Below are 21,911 nucleotides of genomic sequence, written 5' to 3'. Positions count from 1 at the left end.
TGAATAAATACTATTTTTTACTAATTACTCATGTAAATATACAATAAAATGTCACATGAAGATCTCCATTAAAAGTTTTGAGTGACAACATTGCAGAGATCGCTGCAAGAATCACCATGAATATACTATTAATATTTAACACCCAGCTGGTACTACGTGCACATCAGATCTGAATCACGCCTACCTAATGACTGGTACAGTTCTGCCATCTTTGGGTGGTCCCAACATGTTGTTTGGGTCTGGTGACTGAAACAAGATGAACAAAAACATGATGAAATACAATAAACAGTCTGAAAAAATTTGCTTTATAACACCAAAAGCCTACAAAAGACTATAAAGGCTATACAACATCCATAAATGTGTATATGACTCATATTTAATGCTAGAGACAGTGTCATCCATCTAGGGTAATACAGATTAAGACGAGGCCTTGAGTCATTTTACATCAAACAATAAATCTGTGCAGTCCTCAAACTCAAGAATAGCTCAATTATGTTCTTCAACTTCAACAGATACTCAAGCACATTTAAAACATCCATTAAAGCAGGACTATCACGACAATGGCTAAAAACTTACCGTTTATGATAACATCTCTCTTTTAAGAGAATAGTACACTCAAAAGTGAACAATCAGTCATGAACTCATCCTCATGTTATTACTTTATTTTGTGGAAGACAGAATGTGATTTTTTAAAGAACACCCTTGCCTGGCCATTATTTTCAGTACAATGGAAGCAAATAAGAAATGGGGTCGTTAGGCGGTAAAAAAAAAAAGGCAGCATAAATGTATCGTAAAATTGGTCCATACAAGATTTCCAATATAAAAGTTTTTGAAGTCTAACAATACACACACACACACACACACACACACACACACACACACAAAACAACGGTACCACTTCCAGGATACAATTATGCTGTTCAGTGACTTCGGAGTCCCTATTTCTATTTCACTTTCATTATATTGAAAGTAATGGCCAGAATTTTCTTCAAAAATGTCCCTTTAATGCTGCATGGAACAAACCAAAAAAAAAGTCCTATGGGTTTGGAACAACATGAGGATGAGAAATGACACATAATTCATTTTTGAGTGAACGATGCCTTTAAGAAGAAACGAGACGAGATTTGTAATGTGCTTTCCCAGCAATGTAACACATAGGATTTTTAAAAAAACATTTTGCCACCATTATGCCAGAAGTTTGTGGTCTCTTGAGTAAAGAAGACCGACTAGGCAAAGTGCCAAAACTAAGCAAGTTAGCAAAGAATTGTAGGCATGTTTGTGAGTGAAACCCACTAAACTGCAACTCATCCCAATTAATAGTTATCCTGTTGAATGTGCATTTGGCAGCGACTGTAACAATTGAAAAGTAATGGAACGTAAAGCTCCAAAAACTCATCTCTGCCAAAAACTCATCTTGCAACTCATAATCACTTTATCTGATATCTCCCATGAAAAAAGTTTGAAGTCCATTGTTTAGATCCTACTTCTGACCATGGGAGTTGTTTTAAGCATCCGAGTTACTATCGTACTGGGTCATCTTTGTTTGAATCTTAAAAGAGGAGAGTTTAGATTTCTACATTCACAACAGTGCCTGTTTTGTTACAAGGGCTCTAAACGAATCCATTAGTGAAAATGCAATTTACACTACTGAGATGCCTTGTTTTGAAGTGTTGCTATGGGCCGGGATGTTTTTGTGATTTTGGGTCTAAGCCAGGCAAGCAGCTCTGCAGAATTCTAATAAGGTTGAGAAACTTCAAAACTAATAAATTATACTCAGACCCTACAGTGTTTTTAGTAGGGAAAAACAGAGACCAGGGTTCCAACCATCAACAAACATGAGATGAAAGTGAACTTCCAAGCATTGTTTTTTAGAAGAAATCTTTTGAAAAGTCAAAGGGGTCAAAATGAAAGTATGAAAATGTAAAAAGGGTTGTGGAAAACATCAGTGTCTCTGAAATGCAAACATTACGGCATGGAATTACTTTCAAACTTGAACCACTAAAAGGTACTATAGTACCAATACCATGGGACTGCGACACCATTTTTCCTAACCTGGAACACCTGTGAAACATTTATCTGAAGCAACAATATGAATGATATTTCTAATACCCATACTGGTATACTGACAGTATGTTTAAACTGGTAAGCTTGTTTTTTTTTTGTTTTTTTTTGAGTAATACTACCATTATAGCCTGTTTACAACAGCGAGACTAATGTAAGCCTTCTATTCTCTTAAATTCAATCATAGAATCATGTCAGTGGCTTTTAAGAAAATAAATGAATTGTGAACGCCATCAGACTGAACTCATGTGCGAATGGCTTTCTGAATGCCCCTGAATGCATCACAACGTCCTGCATTGTTTGATGCCCTGCATATCACAATTTTATTCTACTCACAGCCTCTTGTAACGAAATAAAGAAATGAAATTGTTATTGTTATTTATGTTGCAAAAATTTATGCAAAAAATGATGCAAAAAAAAATGGTTGGCAAGACATTTTTGTTTAATAAAAAGTCTCATGCTCACTATTAAGGTTTTTTTTTTTAAATCACAATGCAGTAAAAACAGTACAACCGTTAAATGTTATTACAATGTAAACTGTTTCCCTATTTTATCTACATTTTAAAATGTAATTTATTCCGGTGATGGCAAAGCTGAATTGTCAGCATAATTTCTCCAGTCTTCAGAGTCACATGATCCTTCAGAAATTATTTTGATATGTTTATGCTACTTAATATTTCAGTGAAAACTGAGATTCCTTGATGAATGGAAAGTTGAAAAGAACAGCATTTAACAATGCATAAACCTTACTGTCACTTTAGGTGAATTTAAAGCATCTCCTAATAAAAGCACTAGAAAGTATTAAGAAATCTGAAATAAAGTATTGATAATAATTAAAAAATAATAACAAACTTACCAACCCCAAACTTTTGAAAGGTGGTGCATACATTAAGTACAATGACTCAACAAAAGCCAACTAATTAATTACAATTAATTTAGGAACATTTATTAACATTTCTTCTGAAGCAGTATAGTAAGATTCTTTGCACATCATAACATATGTCTGTCTTCATGTTTTAGGAAGGGATAATCTTTGACGTCAAAAAGTTTGAAACCCCTAACATACACAATTTGTGGGCACCACAGGCAGCTCTCTAGGCTTTGAGACACAGTCAGTATCTGGCAGCGCCCTCTAGGTTCAGGTAGGCTCGGTAGAGCATGCCAGTGGCCTGATGGCAAATTTCCCACTGAGATCTCCATACCTGCACATCTCAAAGCAGTGCATGAGCGGAAGTACAGCAGTAATGTGGGTTTGGACAAGAAGGAGGAATGCCCACCTACATGCATGCATGCATCTTACAGCACAGGGTACCCACACACACACGCACGCATTACGCAGACACCTCTAATTGTGGCTCTTGGTTATGGTTGAATGCAAACGCAGCCATAAGTATGTGGTTAAAACCCAAAACAGTGATCTTCTGTGTGGCATAACGTTAACTTGTGGGAAGCGCACGAATATGGAGGAGTCTTAAAGGCCAAGCCTCGTTCTCAACACAAGGATTTCCAATAAAATACAGCTCGAAAACATACATGACAATATGAACGCCTCGTTAGGTTTATCAGTCTGCATGCTGCAAGAAGGGCAGAGCAGGAACATCAGGAACTATCGACGTGTTTGGCATTGGAAAAATAAACAAATCAAGCGCTGAACTGGCATGTCGCTAAAAGACGAGGACATCCCCGGCTGCACTGGCTCCATGTAAAAACCGAACAAGCACCTGCTAAGCTGTAAAGAAAACGGGGACGGAAAAGAAGCAGCGGCTATACGGCAGATGGACGAATGCAAAACTCCTTCGGCGTCCTCTACTCGCACGGAGCCGACATTTATTCAGGCTTGCATTGTACTTACTTTCTCAAGTTCTCCCTCATGTCGCCTCTCGGTAATCGCCCAATCCAATTTGTTTGTTTTTACAATCCCGATGGTTCGATGTTGTTCGGGCGAATCACCTCCGCGGTGTTCCCTCTCTACAGGGGAAAAAGCATCCGACTTCCCTGCGATCTCCCTCAGCCAGAGCGGCTCAGACGAGGCGGAGCTTTTCCTCCAGCTCCCTTCCCCCTCTAACTCCTCTCGCTTTCTCTCTCTCTCTCTTTCGCTCACTTACAGGCTGTGCCTCAAAACATAGCATGCCGCCTACCTAGACCGCATTTTAGGGTATTGCTATGGAAATAGTTTAAATATCGGAAAGCGACAAAAATACATTTTTAAAAATGCTGGAATGTAGCGCCTGTTATGCTAAAAACAATCGACTCCAAGTTTAAACGCGTCTGTGTGATTCGACAAATTGTTCGTGCAATGTTCGAACACTCATAATGCTCAAAGTAAACGTCTGAACTTTAAAATGATGCTCAAAAACGCTCAATTAACTGTTGAAACTTGCGATTGATGCTGAAAATGCTCGATCATTATTTCCATAATGCAATTAAACATTTAATTGTGCCTACGAAGGAATAAAAATCGAACCAATAAAATGGAAAAAATTAAAACGTTCAACTATGATTGCGCACTGGAATGTTTGATTCGAACGTTGAAGGGTTCGTTGAGTTATGGAAAAATTTAAATGTCAGAACGCAACAAAAAAATAACCAAAATGCTCGAATCGAAGTCTACGCCGTAAATGAATGGAACGTTATGATCAAAACGCTCGGATAAAACTTTCGAAAAAAAAATTAGAAAGTTTTGATGATTTGGTCGAGAAAATTAAAACACATACGCGAAATGCGCGAATCGCAATCTACAATGCAGTGAATAAATGGAATGTTGCACAACAAAAAATTGATTCCTAAAATGCTTGAATGGAATGTTCTAGTGCCTATTATGCTAAAAAAAATCGACTCTACGTAAAATCGGGCCTGTATGATTCGATAAATTGTTCGTGCAATGTTCGAACGCTCTGGTAATGCTTAAAGTGAACGTCTAAACTTTCAAATGATGCTCAAAAAGGCTGTTTGATGCTCAGTTATCTGTTGAAACTCGTGATTGATGCTGAACCAATATAAAAAACTGAAATGGTTGGAAAAAAAATTCAAACGTACGCCTATGATAGTCTAAATACTCAATCGAAGTTGGCGTGTTCTGCATTGAACTATCTGGCGAATCACACTGCACATTCGAATATTCCATTCAAGCATTATGTGGAAATCATTTAAATATCACAACAAAAATAGATGTCTAAAAATGCTGGAATGTTGCACATTATGCTAAAAACAATCCACTCCACGTTCAAACGTACCCCTGGGATTCAATAAATTGTTTGTGCAATATTCCAACAGTGCTCAAAGTGAAAATGATGCTCAAAAATGCTCAGTAACTCTTGATGCTGAATATGCGCAAATAAAAAAATTGAATGTTCTGATGATTTCCATAGGAAAAAAAGCTCAAATCAAATGGTTGAAAAAATTGTAAACGTTCGCATATGATAGTCAAAGTACTCGAATACGCCAGTCTACAATGCAAAAAAACTGTGAATGAATGGAATGTTGGCACGTTATTATGAACTATTTGGCAAATCACGCTAGTGCATTCAAACGTTTGAATCGAGCATTGTGTGGAAACAGTTAAATGTCAGAACACAACAAAAAACAGATTCCTAAAAACACTGGAATGTAGTGCACATTATGCTAAAAACAATCGACTCCACATTCAAACACCTGTGTGATTCGATAATTGTTTGTGCAATGTTCGAAATGCTCTCCTAATTCTCAAAGAGAACATCTGCACTTTAAAATGATGCTCAAAAATGCACAATTAACCAAAACTCAAGACTGATGTGGAAAATCCTTGATTGTTATTTTCATATTGCATTCAAACTTTAGATTGTGAACCTATAAAACAAACCTATAAAACGGAAAAAAGCTCAAATGGTCGAAAAAAAAATTCAAATGTTCAGCTGTGATAGTCAAAATACTCAAGTCGAAGTCTACGACACAAAAAAGGGTAAATGAGCAAAATGTTGGCACATTCTGCATTGAACTATTTGGCGAATCACACTGTACATTTGAATGTTCAAATCAAACATTATGTGGAAATAGTTAAATGTCGGAAGAGCAACAAAAATTGATTCCTTAAATCCTTTAATGGATTGTTATAAAATGCCTATTATGCTAAAAACGATAAATTCTGCGTTCGAATGCACCTGTGATTCACAATTTTTTAATGCAATGTTTTGAACACTCCTGCAATAAAATGTTTAAACTGAACTTGCTCATACGCCTAATCAATTGTTTAAACTTGCCATTTATCCTGAAAAACTCAAAACGCAAACACAAATATTTTAAACGTTGTGAAGATTTCAATAATGCTCAGATCAAACGTCTGAAGGTGCCTATGTAAAAAAAAAATGCATGAATAATATATGGAAAAAAAGCTCAAGTGGTACTATAAATAAAAATAAAAGTTAGCCTATGATGGTCGAAATCCTTAAATTAAACACTCTATGAAATAAATAAATAATGTCTGGATCCAATATTCAAACATGTCTATGATTAAAAAATTGTGTTTAGGCAGGTAGCTCACTTGGATTTGAGAGATAACTACTTAGTGTTCAAAATAACCAGTATTTACTGTCTTGTCAGGGAGAGCTAGATGGGTTATTTATTCTCTGACAAAAGCTGGTGCTACAGTGCCGGAATCTCGTTTTATTAGGCTTGCATTCTGCATAAATTCCAAATAAATTGTGATCCACATAATATGCAATAATTTGCTTAGTTTGTTTAATGTATTGGACGGGATGGAGTTCATGAAGTTTATGAGTAAAAAGCCTATAAAAAGTTTATGGGTAAAATATTTCACTGGGTAACACTTTTATAATAGCTTTCATTACTGACATTAACGAACATTTCGATCACTACTGTACATATATAAATGTCATGAAACTTGGATTCATACGTATATTTCATGTAAATGAGTGAATGAACTACTGATCTGTTAAGAGTTAATGTTTGTTGATGACTTATTAATGAAAGTTATTATAAAACGGTCCCCTTTATTGTCCTGCAGCCTATCATATGCAATAGGCTGGAAATAACAAATTCTACTGCCATCTGACTGAAAGTACTGCTCCGCTTGACCAGCATTAATGACATTCATAATCTATGACAGCATCATTAAGAGTCAGTTCTCTCCTACTTGAAGTCAGATTCATGCACTGCCATGAGCATAAATGCTGCCCTGAATTTATATGAAGATTGTGTACATACTTTAAAGATTAAATCAAATACTGTATCTCAACCGAATGAGTAATAACATGCGTTGCATGCTGTGGGGTTTAAGCTTGGTTGCTTAGAATTGATCTGTAAATGGGAAGAAACCTGGCATAACTGGCTCAATAAATGAATCTGACTAGAGACGGTTAACCACACATAATCACATTACCATTTTGAGGACATAGATTTTACACACAATATACTGGAATGACTCTTATTGTAAGTCCATGTATGTCCACTAATGCTCAAAAGTGTGGGATAAGTATTTTTTTTGTTGTAAAATGTTTTTGAAAAGTCTTATGCTCACTAAAGCTGCATTTATTTTAAATTAAAAATATTGTGAAATATTTTTAGAATTTTAAACTTTTATATTTTGAAATATTTTAAAATGTAATTTATTTCTATAATTAAGGCAGCCATTACTCCAGTCTTCAGTTTTTTTCAATATTCTTTTATGAGTATAAAAGTTCAAAAGAACAGCATTTATCTGAAACGGAAATCTTTTGTAACATTCCGAATGAATTTGTTACTTTGGATCCATTTAATGCATCTTTAATGAATAAAAGTATGAATTTCTTTTAAAAAATCTTACCGATCCTAAACGTTTGAACATCATTGTATGTATATATGAGATTATTGCAACTTGTAAGCAAGACACCCAAGTAGGAGAGTGTGGGAGGAGCTGTGCCACTTTAAAAGAGAACTCCACTTTCAGAACAACAATTTACAAAAATGTACTCACCCCCTTATCATCCGAGATGTTCATGTCTTTCTGTCTTCAGTCATGAAGAAATTATGGTTTTTGAGGAAAGCATTTCAGGATTTTTCTCCAAATAATGGACTTCATTGGTGCCCCGATTTTGAACTTCCAAAACGTAGTTTAAATGCAGCTTCAAAGGGCTCTAAATGATCCCAGCCGAGGAAGAAGGGTCTTATCTAGCAAAACGATCAGTCACTTTTTTCCAAAAATAAAAATACGTATACATATTAAGCACAAAAGCTCGTGTAGCACAGGCTCTGGGATGCACGTCCACAACACTACGTACTATTGAATCATGTCGAAAGGTCACGCTTTTTACCAAAAAGGTACAATGATGTCAGACGATTCTGAAGTTGTAGGAGAAAATGAGATGAGTTTTTCGCCATACTCTACCTTTTTGAGCCAGAGTACACAGACGATGAACTTAGACGTGATTCGTAGTGTCATGGACACGCACCCCAGAGCCTGTGCTACACAAGCTTTTGTGCTTAAAAAGTATACAAATTTTTATTTTTAGAAAAAAATTACAGATTGTTTCGTTAGATAAGGCCCTTCTTCCTTGGCTGGGATCATTTAGAGCCATTAAAGCTGCATTTAAAATACATTTTGGAAGTTCGAAATCGGGGGCACAATTGAAGTTTATTATATAAAGAAAAATCCTGAAATGCTTTCCTCAAAAACCATAATTTCTTCACGACTGAAGACAGAAAGACAAGGGGGTGAGTAAATTATTTGTAAATTGTTGTTCTGGAAGTGGAGTTCTCCTTTAAGTTGTTCTCTAGGCAAAGAAAATCAGATAGAAGTGAAAGTAATACTCAATATTATATTGTAGGATGTCTGCTACAGTATCTACTGAAATAAGAAGCATATATATCATATAGATATGGACTATAACTTCTAAAAATGTGCTCTGCATGTCGAGGGATATATTTTTCACATTTTCATAAATCAGCCATCAGATTTAATATCCAGAACATTTTAACATTCTGCAATATCATCTCCTGCATTTCAATGTAAAACTTGCTATTGCATTTGTTGAGCCACTAGCACAACCTTTTCTCACAGGTACTATTTTGGGGGAAAATGCTTCATTCAATAACTCATGATTAACCTTCAGTCATTATTTGACTGACTGAATGGTTTTATGCATATTTAACATGTATTAATATAGGTACTGTATATTTTTAACCTTTGACATGAAATTCATTATAGACACTTTGACAAAGAATTTCTATATTGCAGGAATAAAAAACAGTATTAAAATGAAATGCTATTTGCAAAACCTTTTAGTCACCATGGCTGACATTTTCTCATTATATTGTTTAGTTTTGTAACTACACATATATATGTACCATTTGTTACAAAGAGCAAAAATATGAGTGATTATCTGTATTTGCACTTTTATGTAAAGTATAGAACATTTAAATGGAAACTGCCAAACTTCCAGGTTTATTATGAAGAAAAGTTTTTCAGAAACTCGTTCGCTCAGTCATCTGTTCTCAGCTATATGTGACGCATGCTGCTACATGCATTGGCAGAGCCTAATTTATCATCTCAGATTATTCTGCACAAATTTTCTAGGGTGATATCTCTGTTCGGAAAAAAAGGTCATGGAAAATCACTTTTCTTTGGTAGTCTGCCGCCAGCTGTGATATATTTCTTAGTCTGGGAGCTTTCATACTGTTGAAATTCAATTTGTTAATTCAGTGTGGACCTTGAATGTGCCTGACATCAACATGTGGGCTGAGTTTAGGAAGACTTACTTGATATAGTAGGGGACATTGTTGGGCGAAATAGAGCGTTCAAGAGGGCTTTCAACAGACGCTGTGTGAAGAAAAGAAAACCCATTCATGTTACCACAATTTCAAAGCCCTTTCAATTCAAACACTTCTTCATTTGGTACATAACACATTTTATGTACAGTAACTGACTGACTAAATACACAGGATTAGTATGTAAGTACAATGCTATGACATTACTATACTCATAATATTGCAAAACAGAACAACAAAAACACTCACCATGAAGGAAATTCTGAGACTGAGGGCCCAAGTCCTTATAGGCTGTGGTCAACTGGCTCAGATGTTCCTCAATGGAGATCTAAAAAAAATATAGAAAAGACAGAAAGGAGTGAGTCTGAACTAGAATTAACGGCTGTAAATTATGTAATTTTAATATCATTTATAACATTTTATTCTTTGTTACATTTTGAATTAGCTTTTATTTATATCATTTTATTAATATTTTTAGTTTATTTGAATTTAAGCCTTAGGGCTTTTGTCATTTTTATTAGTTTATATAAACAGTTCTTCTGAGCTTTAATTAACCATTTCCCCGCCAAACATGGAATTTTCGAGAGAGGTATAACTGCAGCCTGGAGATCTCCAAATGGGGGCGGGAACTCCTATATGGGGTGGGTGCTCCAAAATAGGGCGTGGCTTCCTCCTTTTGACAGACAGGCACATGACATGCATGCGCAATTTCCCGCCCCCAATCCACTTCAGTGCAAACACCGCAACACAGCTGATTTTAAAGATTTTATTGGTTGTGTCAATCACAGTGTTGATTTCCTACACTATGCTACACAAATGCCTCACCGGAAAATTGGACTTTTTAGTTACATCCAGCGTCACTACCCCCTCCTACCCTGCGAATTTCAAGCCCGGGACACCCCCGTTGCTTAAAACAAAGCGATAGAGTAAAACCTTTCCTCTGTGGTTCACTGGGACCACTTGCGTGAGAGCTCATAGGTGATTCCCGTTTATATCATTAACCACTGGCCACAAGCTTTGCTATCACTGAGCATATGTATTTATATAGCATGGTTTATTTAATTTGAGATCAACTACAAACAATGTTTAATTTATAAAGTTTAGTTTGGAATGTAAGTCAATAACAACAGGCTGAAGCTCGAGCCAGTGGGGAAAGTCTTTGTGTGCCAAGACCCCGCCCCATGCCATTTTGGAGATTTCTGGTCTGCAGTTATATTTACTTGAAATTTTTTTAAATTAATGAGATAACGCTTTCCTACCAAACACCAAATTTTACGGGTTTCACAGTTATATGCTTGGGGGCGCTATTACACATCTCCTGAATAAGTCCACAATCTTCAAAAACACAGACAAGGAAGAGGCAAAAATGAGCGATCTCATATGTAAGCAGATGCATATGAAAAATTATGGGAGCATCAAGAATAAACAGCATGTAAAACAAAACCGCCTAATGTTACAGAGTGAAATATCGATCCAGGAAGTGGTAAAGGACTGTGCAAGGTTTGGGTGTGTTGATGAAAGCGATCTCCTGCATCTTTGCTTTAAAGGAGAAGTCCACTTCCTGAACAACAATGTTCATGTCTTTCTTTCTTCAGTCGAAAAGAAATTGTTTTTTTGAGGTAAACATTTTAGCATTTTTCTCCATATAATGGACTGATATGGTGCCCCGAGTCTGACCTTCTAAAATGCAAGGGTCTTATCTAGCAAAACGATCGGTTATTTTCATTAAAAAAAATACAATTTAAATACTTTTTAATCTCAAATGCTCGTCTTGTCTTACTCTCCCTGAACTCTGTGTATTCTGGTTCAAGACAGTTAGGGTATGTTGAAAAACTCTTGTTTTGTATTTCAATTGTATTTTCTCCCTCAACTTCAAAAATCAATTTTCAAAGTGAGCATGCAAAGATGATCAAACACCCTTAACAAAAATGCTAAAACAGCGATATAAGACGATTTTGAAGTTGAGGAAGAACATGACATGGGAGTTTTTCAACATACCCCAACTGTCATGAACCAGAACAAAAACAGAGGTCGGGAAGAAGAAGACAAGACAAGCGTTTGACATTAAAAAGTATTTAAATTGTATTATTTTTATGAAAATAACCGATTGTTACGCTAGATAAGACCCTTCTTCCTCCGCTGGGATCGTTTACAACCGCATGTGGGATCGTTTGAAGCCGCATATAAACTGCATTTTGGAAGTTTAAACTCAGGGCACCATAGCAGTCCATTATATGAAGAAAAATGCTGAAATGTTTTCCTCAAAAAACATAATTTGTTTACAACTGAAGAAAGAAAGACATGAACATCTTGGATGACAAGGGTGTGAGTACACTATCTGTAAATTGTTGTTCTGGAAGTGGACTTCTCCTTTAATCATCGTACTAAATATGATCCAACTGTGCCATTTGACAAAAATGTGATTTTCTCATCTTTTTGCTCAAAATGTTTTTTTTTTTTTTTTAATGATACTTACCTACATTGAACTCCATACATGTCCACACTATCACGTTTTGGTTTGAAAACTCATATTTTTCTCTCCTTTTTGGCCTTCCATCCACACTGAGGCCTTGTTTACACTTGTGCATTTTTGTTTTAAAACGGCATTTTAAAATGAAAACTATCCTCTTCCACGCGTTTTCACTGCGTTTCAGAAACGATCTCCCTCTACACTACACAACCCAAAACGCATGTCACATGACCATTGCAGGTACAACCATAGATATATATAGGTAGATGTCCTATTATTTAGATGGCAGATGAATGGGGAATCTATCTATAAATATCTATAGGTACAACAATGAGCATTATGTTATTTTACATGGTCATCAAGGATACACAGTGCAAATGTTTTGGTCCGTTTACATTGAAACGCAACTCCGGTGTTTTCAAACTAAAATGGGGTCTGCAGTGTTTTTGAAAGTCTCCATTTTCGAGGGCTGAAAACGCGGGAGTAGTGTAAACGACAGGCGTAACCGCAGCAAAAATTATGCGCTTTAAAACGAAAATGTACTACTGTTAACGCACCCTGAAATGAATCCATCTGTATAATCTCAGTGAGCTGTTGTGAGGTTTTACACATGTGCAGAAAGGTAAATTTAATGTTTTCTGATGTTTCAGTGTGGATGAGAAACTTCTGGAAAACGCTAATGTGGGCGGAGAGCGTTTTAAACTGAAAACGAAAAATGTTTCAAATGTAACCGGATTAATGTAGATGTTGCACAAGTGTTGCTCAAAAAAAAAAGAAAGCTTGAAGCTAAAATAAAACAGATTTCTTGTTTAAAAGTAAAGGCTCTGCTCTTTATTTTGATGTATTGCAAGTTCAGATATTCATACAACAAAATATTCTGGGGGCCATGAAATTTGAGTGAAAATGATCAAAAATGCTGTCAGTGACTGGCAACTTTTTTCAAAAACACTCGCAGGGAAAGAGTTCATTTTTTTGCCCAGTTTTAGTTATGTTTCACATGGTTATCAAGGTAACATTTCTAAGTTTTAGAAAGTTCTTTTTATCTCATTTATCTTATTTCATTTCAACATTTCAAAACCTTTTCAGCATTTCAATTAACAGAAATGATATTTATAAAGTTAAAAAGTTTTAGCTGACAATAAAACACTTACATAAGGAAACAATGACTGCAATGGATGATAAAATGATTTTAAAAGAAATCTATGGTACAAAATGTTTTGTGTGCAGAACACTTCATCATATTTGTTTTTATGTTTCTGTCCTACCTCCTTTTATTAAATAATGCCTTTCTGTGTCCTTTTTCAAATCTCTGAAGGACAGATCATTCCTGCGATCTGCTTGTTGCATCTATTGCTGACATGTACACTTTTCTACAACTTCTCAAAGATTGAACTGTTTTTTTTCACTCTTTTTGTTTTAGAAAATAAATCTGTTGGTCTGTTAGAATGAATCCTATATTAAAGAAGTCGTCCACTTCCAAAACAAAGATTCACATATAATGTACTCACCCCATTGTCATCCAAGATGTTCATGTCTTTCTTTCTTCAGTCCTAAAGAAATTATGTTTTTTGAGGAAAATATTTCAGCATTTTTCTTCATATAATGGACTGATATGGTGCCCCGAGTTAGAACCTCCAAAATGCAGTTTAAATGAGGCTGTAGGAAGAAGGGTCTTATCTAGCGAAACAAATTTTTATTCTCAAACGCTCGTCTTGCCTTGCTCTCGTTGAACTCTGTGTATTATGGTTCAAGACAGTTAAGGTATGTCGAAAAACTCCAATCGTATTTTCTCCCTAAACTTCAGAAATCATTTCAAAATCATCCTACATCGCTGCAGACGTACTTTCGTATGTAATTTCTTTATGACCGAAGAAAGAAAGACATGAACATCTTGGATGACAAGGGGGTGAGTAAATTATATGTGAATTTTTGTTTTGGAAGTGGACTTCTCCTTTAAATCAAACTTTGTTTGTACACATTCCTAATTTTATTTTATCAATTAATTTGTGCATGTTATTCCAAATGAAAACTATTTTGTCTTTGTAATCTGTAATCAAAATTTAATTTATTATATTTTTTTTAATCTGAAACAACTGTCCTTTTTTTTTGGCTATTTGATAATGTTAAAGGATTAGTTGAATTCCAAAATAAAAATGTAAAGATGTTTAAAATGATCTTTAAAAATAAAGACGTAAAGAAATTATGTTTTTTGAGGACTGTCACACCCCTGTGGACTGTTTTGTTGGTTTTGCTCTTCTGTGCCCTTTGCCCATTTGGTTTTTCCTGTTCCGTTTCTTGTTAAGTCGTAATTAGTTAATTATCTACACCTGTCTGTGTCTCGTTAGCTTCCCTTTATAAGTTTGATTCAGTTCCGTTGTCCCTGTCTGATCTTAATGTTATGTTGGAGTGTGTTCCCCTGCTGTTCCTGTCTTTACCCTTGTTGGATTTATTATTAAAACCCGTTTGTTTTTATTTCCTCGTCCTCGGCTCCTTCCTACACACAACCTGACAAGGACAACATTTCAGCATTTTTCTTTAGTCTAAAAGAAATTAAGGTTTTTGAGGAAAACATTCCAGGATTTTTCTCCATTTAATGGACTTCAATGGGAATCAACAGGTTGGCAAATTGCAGTTTTAATGCAGCTTCACCGGTCTCTATAAAATCCCAGCTGAGGAATAAGGGTCTTATGTAGCAAAATCATCAGCCATTTTCTAAAAAAAAAAAAGTAAAAATGTATATACGTTTAAATCACAAATGCTCATCTTGCACTAGCCTGACTTCATGCATTACGTAGTCATGTTGGAAAGGCGAACGTGCAAAGAAGGTCAAACGCCCTTTACCAAAAAAGGTAAAATAACAATGTCATACAATTTTAAAGTTGGAGGAGAAAATGAGATGGAGTTTTTCACACCACCCTACCTTTTTTAACCAAAGCACACAGACGAAGAACTAACCATGCGTGACCTTTCCAACATGATTATGTAATGCATGAAGTAACGGACACTAGTGCAAGACAAGCATTTGTGGTTAAAATGTTTATAATTTTTTAGAATATGACCAATTGTTTCGCTACATAAGACTCTTTTTCTTCGGCTGGGATTGTGTAAAGCCTTTCGAATCTGCATTGAAACTGCAAATTGGACCTTCAACCTGTTGGCTCCCATTGTAGTCCACAATATGGAGAAAAATCCTAAAATGTTTTCCTTAAAAACCTTAATTTCTTTTTGACTGAAGAAAGACAGACATGAACATCTTGCATGACAAGAGTAAATTATCAGGCAATTTTTATTCTGGAAGTGAACTAATTCTTTAACCATCAGCCAAACTGCTATTTAAGCATTGTTTTGGCAATACACATCGAATTTGATTTAGAAGAACAAAGATGGTTACCTGCAGAAGCCTCCATCTCATGTTGAGGTCATCAATTCTGCTCAGGTTGTCTGGAGAGAGCTGAATATCAGGTGGTCTAAATGTAGAGGCCAGTTGGTTGACCTGATTTACATTATCTTGGATGGGAGCTATCTCCTCCTGGAACGCCTAGAAATTTACAGAAATCTTGATGTCTTTTAAAAAAAAAATGCTTAAAGATTAAAACAATAAATATATATACACAATAGTATAAACATGCTTCACCAAGGTGCTTCATATAACACCATGGAACATGTCCAAAACATCTGGATGAGAGGATACCAACCTTTACTCTGTCTATGTGGTTTTGCAAATCATCTACGAGCAGGTCCCCAACAGGCGTCCAAGAATTCTTCACGGCCTCAGCCTGCCGGAGCTTGAAGTCCAGCTGATCCTGGGCGTCCTGGAGCTCCATCAGCCTCTCCATGGCCAGTTCCAGCTGTTGCTGCCAGTCAACAGAAGCCGCACCCAGATTCTTCCATCGCACTGTTACATCCTCCACTTCTTTACGCAATATGCGGCCCACGTTTTGAACCCTCTCCTCAGGACTTACATCTGGGTGGCACACGAGAAGTATAATACAGGTTATAGCATCTGGGTTTTTATGCATTGGACATACGTGTGAGTGCAGATTACATACCCTTTTGTCCAGGCCTCTGTTTCAGACCCTCACGAGGCATCTCGGCGAGGAAGGTTTTAGCATTGTCGAGTGTTCCATTGATTACAGGTTCTTTGGCACTCAATTCTCTTCTGAAGCCCTATGAAAGCATGAGGATTTGGTATCAATAGTACTGTATGTCACATTGAGGGGTGAATATTTTTGAAACTTTAGCACATGTGTGAAAATCTGCATCTTATTCACATACTATACACCCCCTGGAGTCAAACTTAAACAGGTGGTATTTGTGCTGGTAGTGACACCTCATGCATATTTAAATTAAGCTATTGTCATTCCTTCCTGGGCAAACATGCCTTCTTCCTATGCAAATAGGGCTCATTATAGAATGCGCTGGATTTGTAAATATCATTGCCACCGGATGCAATTAACACAGTACTGTTACCAATGTTTGTGTACATTTTCAAGTGATCCTGGTGTGAGAATTTTACTGCTCACTGGCTTTTAGCCATTTTCTAGGTACATTTCCATACTATTGCCCCATACGAACTGTCATCAACAGTTTCTACATCATTACATGATATTCATAATTCCTTCAAAGAACCAGGTGCTAAAATAACGCAGACATTGCATGCCAGTGTTGAATAAAATAAAATAAAATAGAAAGTTAAACTAAAAAGCTAAATAGAAATCTAAAAAAATAAACATGACAAAGTCACATAAAAATGAAAATGTAAAATATTAAAATATTAATCAAAATAAATAATAAATAAATGACAATAAATAAATAAATAAACATTTACTAATATTAGATTAATATTTTTGTAATATTGTTATATTTGAATACTTTTTTATGTTTTCAGTTTTCGTTTTAATTTTGGTTTAAGTAAAATAAAATAAATAATTTAAAATTAAGTTTAAATAAGTATTAACATTACTAAAACTGAAATAAAAATACATTAAAGCTAAACAGAACTATATAAAAGACCATTCTAAGATATAAGAGGAAGTTGAGCACTTTAATATTTGAATACGTTTTTATATTTTCAGTTTTCATTTTAATTTTAATTAAAATAAAATAAAATAAATAAATGAAAATAAAAAAATGGATGAAAAAGTTAAATTAAAACTGAAATAAATAAGAACTAAACAGAAATATTAGTAAAATGAACATGACAAAATCACAAAAATACACAAACTAAAATTAAAATGAAAATTGAAAATATAAAGTGTACAAAATATTACAATATGACAAATATTGATCAAAATAACTATATTATATAATACTAATAATACTAAAATATTACTCTAAAATTACGTCATCTCAACCATTAAAAATATAAATATAACCATTCTAAGATATAGGAAGTTTAGCATTATTATTTTCTATTTTTCTAATTGTGATAAAATAATTTCTTTTTAATTATATTATCAGCATATAAATTTGAGGAAAAGGTTGAATTGAAAATTTTCACTTCTACATGAATGACAGCAGCAATCGAGTTGTGTGACGTTTAGGTAACAATAACAATAATACATTTTATTTATAATGCACTTTTCTTATACCCAAACAGTAAATACAAGTAAAATTACAAAATTGAATACAACATAAATAAAAACCTCAAGATCAAGTTATCTGCTATGATTTGAGAATGATCTGAAGAACATCCTGTACTTCAAGGGACAAAAAAATCCAACCTTTTGAGTTCATGTTTCAACACTGTATATTTCATAAGCAAAATGTACACCATAACTTTTCCAAGTTAGAGTGGAAAAATAAAGTGTAGGTTTTTATTGACGTTTGCTCAAACACAGCACAGCGATGTCAATTTATTTAATAGTGTGCAAAAACTTTGTTCAATTACATTTCTGCTGAGAGTTTCTTTGCAGCTCCCACACACATGCCAGTTTACTTCCCAGTTAACTGCACCTGTAGAGTGTGACGGTGACTCAGCTGTCACCGGCAGCACACGCTCGCTGAGCTCCCTGCACTAACTACTCTACGACCGCATCCTGTTTACAGCGGCCCCTGACAGCTGATGGCCATCAGCAGATGTTAATTGGTCCGCACAACCATGCAAAGAGACAAGGGACTTTGCACCTCTCCTACGCAAGATATCATCTCCATCTGTTTAAATATTTAACAAGAACAGACTCCGATAATGATCGCACTTGGGCGCAACAAAAGACAGAATGCATAAATCACGTCTCGAACGTCATTCCTCGTGCTTTCGGATGCGTCCCGGACTCACCTTGTGCGTAAGTAGTTGTTGGTGCACGGTCGGCACGTCGCCCCCTACTGGTTTCTGCTTTTCTAGCTCCTCCCGCTTCAGCTGCAGCCAGTTGAGCAGCTCTTGTAAAGACATGTGCATGTGTTTCCACTGATCCACACCTGCATCCAGATAGGGCCTGAGGAGTCGAATGGATGGTAAGATGCGACACTGCCAAGTGTTAAATCACAAACACCACTAGAGAGCACTATACTGTCAGACCGCACATTGAATTTTACAAAGAACGTGCTGGATAAGGGAGGAGATTGGAGAAATCTTTCAATTTTGTATTTGAATATGCATGAAAATTAAAAAAGCTTTTACCAGCTCTTTCTCCTACCACGGCTAATGTGGTTCTAGAAGTTGGGACTTAGGACTAATGGAACTCAAATTTGCATTCAAACATCATGAATTCAGATATTATGTTGGAAGTATTACAGATTCTGCCTGTAAAAAGAAAAAATGCAGACTTGAAAGCAAAACTAAAAGATTTTGCCACAATGTTGTTATGTGGTAGCTAATGTGTTTTAGTGTGTTTTGGGTGGTTTCTTTCTAGGTGGTTGCTGGATATGGCTTGGGTTTTACCACTTGGCTTTACCAAGTGAAAATTGTAAAATAAATAAATAAATAACATTTTAATATTTCCATAATTTTTATATTTAAAATTTCAATAATATTAATAACAATAATAATAATAATAATAATAATAATTATTATTATTATTAATAGTATTTTTTAACTATTATTTTTGAATTATTACAAAAATAAAGAGATAAATATTACAGTTGTAAATTATAATAATTTAACAACACATTTGAATGTTCATGGTTCTCTGATAAATATAATAAAAGTATGAATAATGTTAATTAAATATTAGTAGTAGTAGTAGTTGTAGCAGCAGCAGTAGTTTTAAAATAATAAATAAATAAAATAATAATGAAAAAAATTAAAAATTTTAAAATATATTACAGTTGTAAATAATTTTTTAAACTTATTAAATGTTCATGTTCTCTGATAATAATACATGATAATAATAAAATATTCATAATTTGATTTATAATTACTACTATTATTAGATGTTTTAACTATTAAAACACATAAATAAATATATAAATATTATACATATGAAGACAAAAATATAATATAGCATTATAATATAACAAAGACAAAAATAAAATATATGTAATTTCAATACTTTTACATGTGAAAATATAGTTACATTTTAAAACATTAAAATAGACAAAAGTTATTTTTGAATTGTATGGTTATTGGTTGTTGAGAATAATAAAATTATAAATAATTGTAATTAAATATTATTCATTTTATTATTAGTAGTAGCAGTAGCAGCAGCAGCAAACTATTAAAAAATATTTTAAAAAATTCTCAAATATTTATAAAAATAAAGACAGCAATATATTACAGTTGTAAACTATAATAATTTTATGACACTTTTAAATGTTCATGGGTCTCTCTGATAATAATAAATGATAATAAAATATCAATCATTTTAATTAAATATTATTAGTAGTAATAGTAGTAGTAGCAGCAAGTTTTAACTATTATAAAACAAAATCTAAAATAATGATAAAAAAAAAATATATTACAGTTGTAAATTTTAATAAATTAATGACACTTAAATGTTTATGGGTTTCTTTGATAATAATAAATGATAATAAAATAACAATAATTTAATATTAATTTAATTGAATAATTTTGTAGTAGTAGCAAGTTTTAGCTATTATAACAAATAATTGAAAAATTCTAAAATAATTATAAAAATATTAATAGAAATATATAACAGTTGTAAATGATAATAATTTAATGACAATTTTAAATGTTTATGGGTCTCTGATCATAATAAATTATAATAAAACATGAATAATTTTAATTAGGATTACTATTAGTAGCAGTAGTAGTACTAGTATGTTTTAACTATTAAAACAAATAAATATCAACTAATTCATTTAAAATCTAAAAACAAATATAGTTGTAAAGTACAATAATTTTCCATTTTATATATAAAATGTAGTTACATTTCAAAATATTACAATAGACAAAAAATATTTTTAATTGTAATACTATTTTTACAATATTAATGGGTTTTTTTACTGTATTTTTTAGCACATTTATAACTTTACTAAAAACTTATAATGTAGAAGTCATAACTTCATTTCAAAATCATAATGTTACCAAACTTTTGGCAGGTATTGTGTGTGTATATTTCTGTAATGCAAATGATCCAGACAAACAACACATCAAAGTGTAATAATAATAATGTTACTGAACCCTAGGTTTTCGTAATGTCTTTGCAGCAGGACTAAAAACATTTGCATGCTTTAAATATAAAGTCAAATAAATGCAATGCTTTGCACATGCTATTACACAGGCCTGGGGCTTGTATATGATCATGTTATTTTTCAAAGCCCATTTCTGCTCAGCATGAATTTTTCCCAGGTTAAATATAGATGATTAATTTGCCTTACCTTATACTCATAACTTTGTTACACAACTCATGCCACCGATGCCCCATGTCATCAAGCCGTTTTTGTAGCACCACGGCGTTGTCTGTCCCCTCCAGAGATGACACAATACGCTGTCCGTTTTCATCTAATGAATGGTACATCTCCCGGTGGGCATCAATCTCTGCTTGGAGATCCTGCGAGGATTAAAAGACATCACAGACATCCAAGTTACAGTTCACCCTCTGATTAGGGAAAAAGAAAGAGTTACATCTGTTTACATGTTTTGCTCTAATTGAATATAACATGCTTCAGTAATAGTGATGTTATAAATTATTTTAAATGGAAACACTTGCATAATATAATATAATATAATATGATATAATATAATATAATATAATATAATATAATATAATATAATATAATAATAGATTTTTTCATATTTTAATTAGTTTTTATTTTGGTATTTTCCATTGTCCTTTTAATTTTAGTTTTAGTAATTTTGTTGTGTGTTTTGTCATTTTTATTAGATACCATTTTTATATGTCTACGCAGTTTTTTATTCATTTTTATTTCAGTCAAAATTAAGTTCAAAAATTAGAAAAGTATATTTAATGACTTTAGTTTTTCTAAGTAACAAAAATATTTTTAGAGTTTTAGTAAATTACAATAACCCTAAATAAAAAAAAATAATATAATATAATATAATATAATATAATATAATATAATATAATATAATATAATATAATATAATATAACATAATATAATATAATATATACTTAGTGTTATTTTAGTATCATTGAGATATTATTATAGTTTTTTATATTTTAATTATATTTTAATTTTGTATTTTCCATTTTCCTTCTAATTTTAGTAATTTTAATTTAA

General features: G+C 33.6%; 1 protein-coding gene across 11 annotated transcripts in view; it reads right to left on the bottom strand.

Annotated features, from left to right (window-relative positions):
* Positions 1 to 21,911, bottom strand: part of dmd (dystrophin) — a 135,993-nt gene that overhangs the window by 28,521 nt on the left and 85,561 nt on the right. For 10 of the 11 annotated variants that reach the window (XR_007827477.1, XM_051106544.1, XM_051106519.1 and 7 more), the window contains 8 exons: positions 21,047 to 21,219; positions 18,546 to 18,702; positions 16,318 to 16,435; positions 15,964 to 16,232; positions 15,660 to 15,806; positions 10,048 to 10,126; positions 9,790 to 9,850; positions 185 to 246 (listed from right to left, as the gene is read on the bottom strand). Coding sequence is in view for 10 of the 11 variants with exons in the window: in XM_051106544.1 (XP_050962501.1) it covers positions 185 to 246; positions 9,790 to 9,850; positions 10,048 to 10,126; positions 15,660 to 15,806; positions 15,964 to 16,232; positions 16,318 to 16,435; positions 18,546 to 18,702; positions 21,047 to 21,219 (1,066 nt within the window). In the remaining variant the exon portion in view is untranslated. Of the gene's footprint in view, positions 1 to 184; positions 247 to 3,913; positions 4,146 to 9,789; positions 9,851 to 10,047; positions 10,127 to 15,659; positions 15,807 to 15,963; positions 16,233 to 16,317; positions 16,436 to 18,545; positions 18,703 to 21,046; positions 21,220 to 21,911 lie in introns of those variants that run through there. The other variant, XM_051106597.1, reaches the window with a different exon arrangement.

Source organism: Labeo rohita, chromosome 1, assembly GCF_022985175.1.
Source record: "Labeo rohita strain BAU-BD-2019 chromosome 1, IGBB_LRoh.1.0, whole genome shotgun sequence".
NCBI lineage: Eukaryota > Metazoa > Chordata > Actinopteri > Cypriniformes > Cyprinidae > Labeo > Labeo rohita.
The sequence above is the reverse complement of the archived record's forward strand: the minus strand, read 5'-3'. Positions and strand labels throughout refer to the sequence as shown.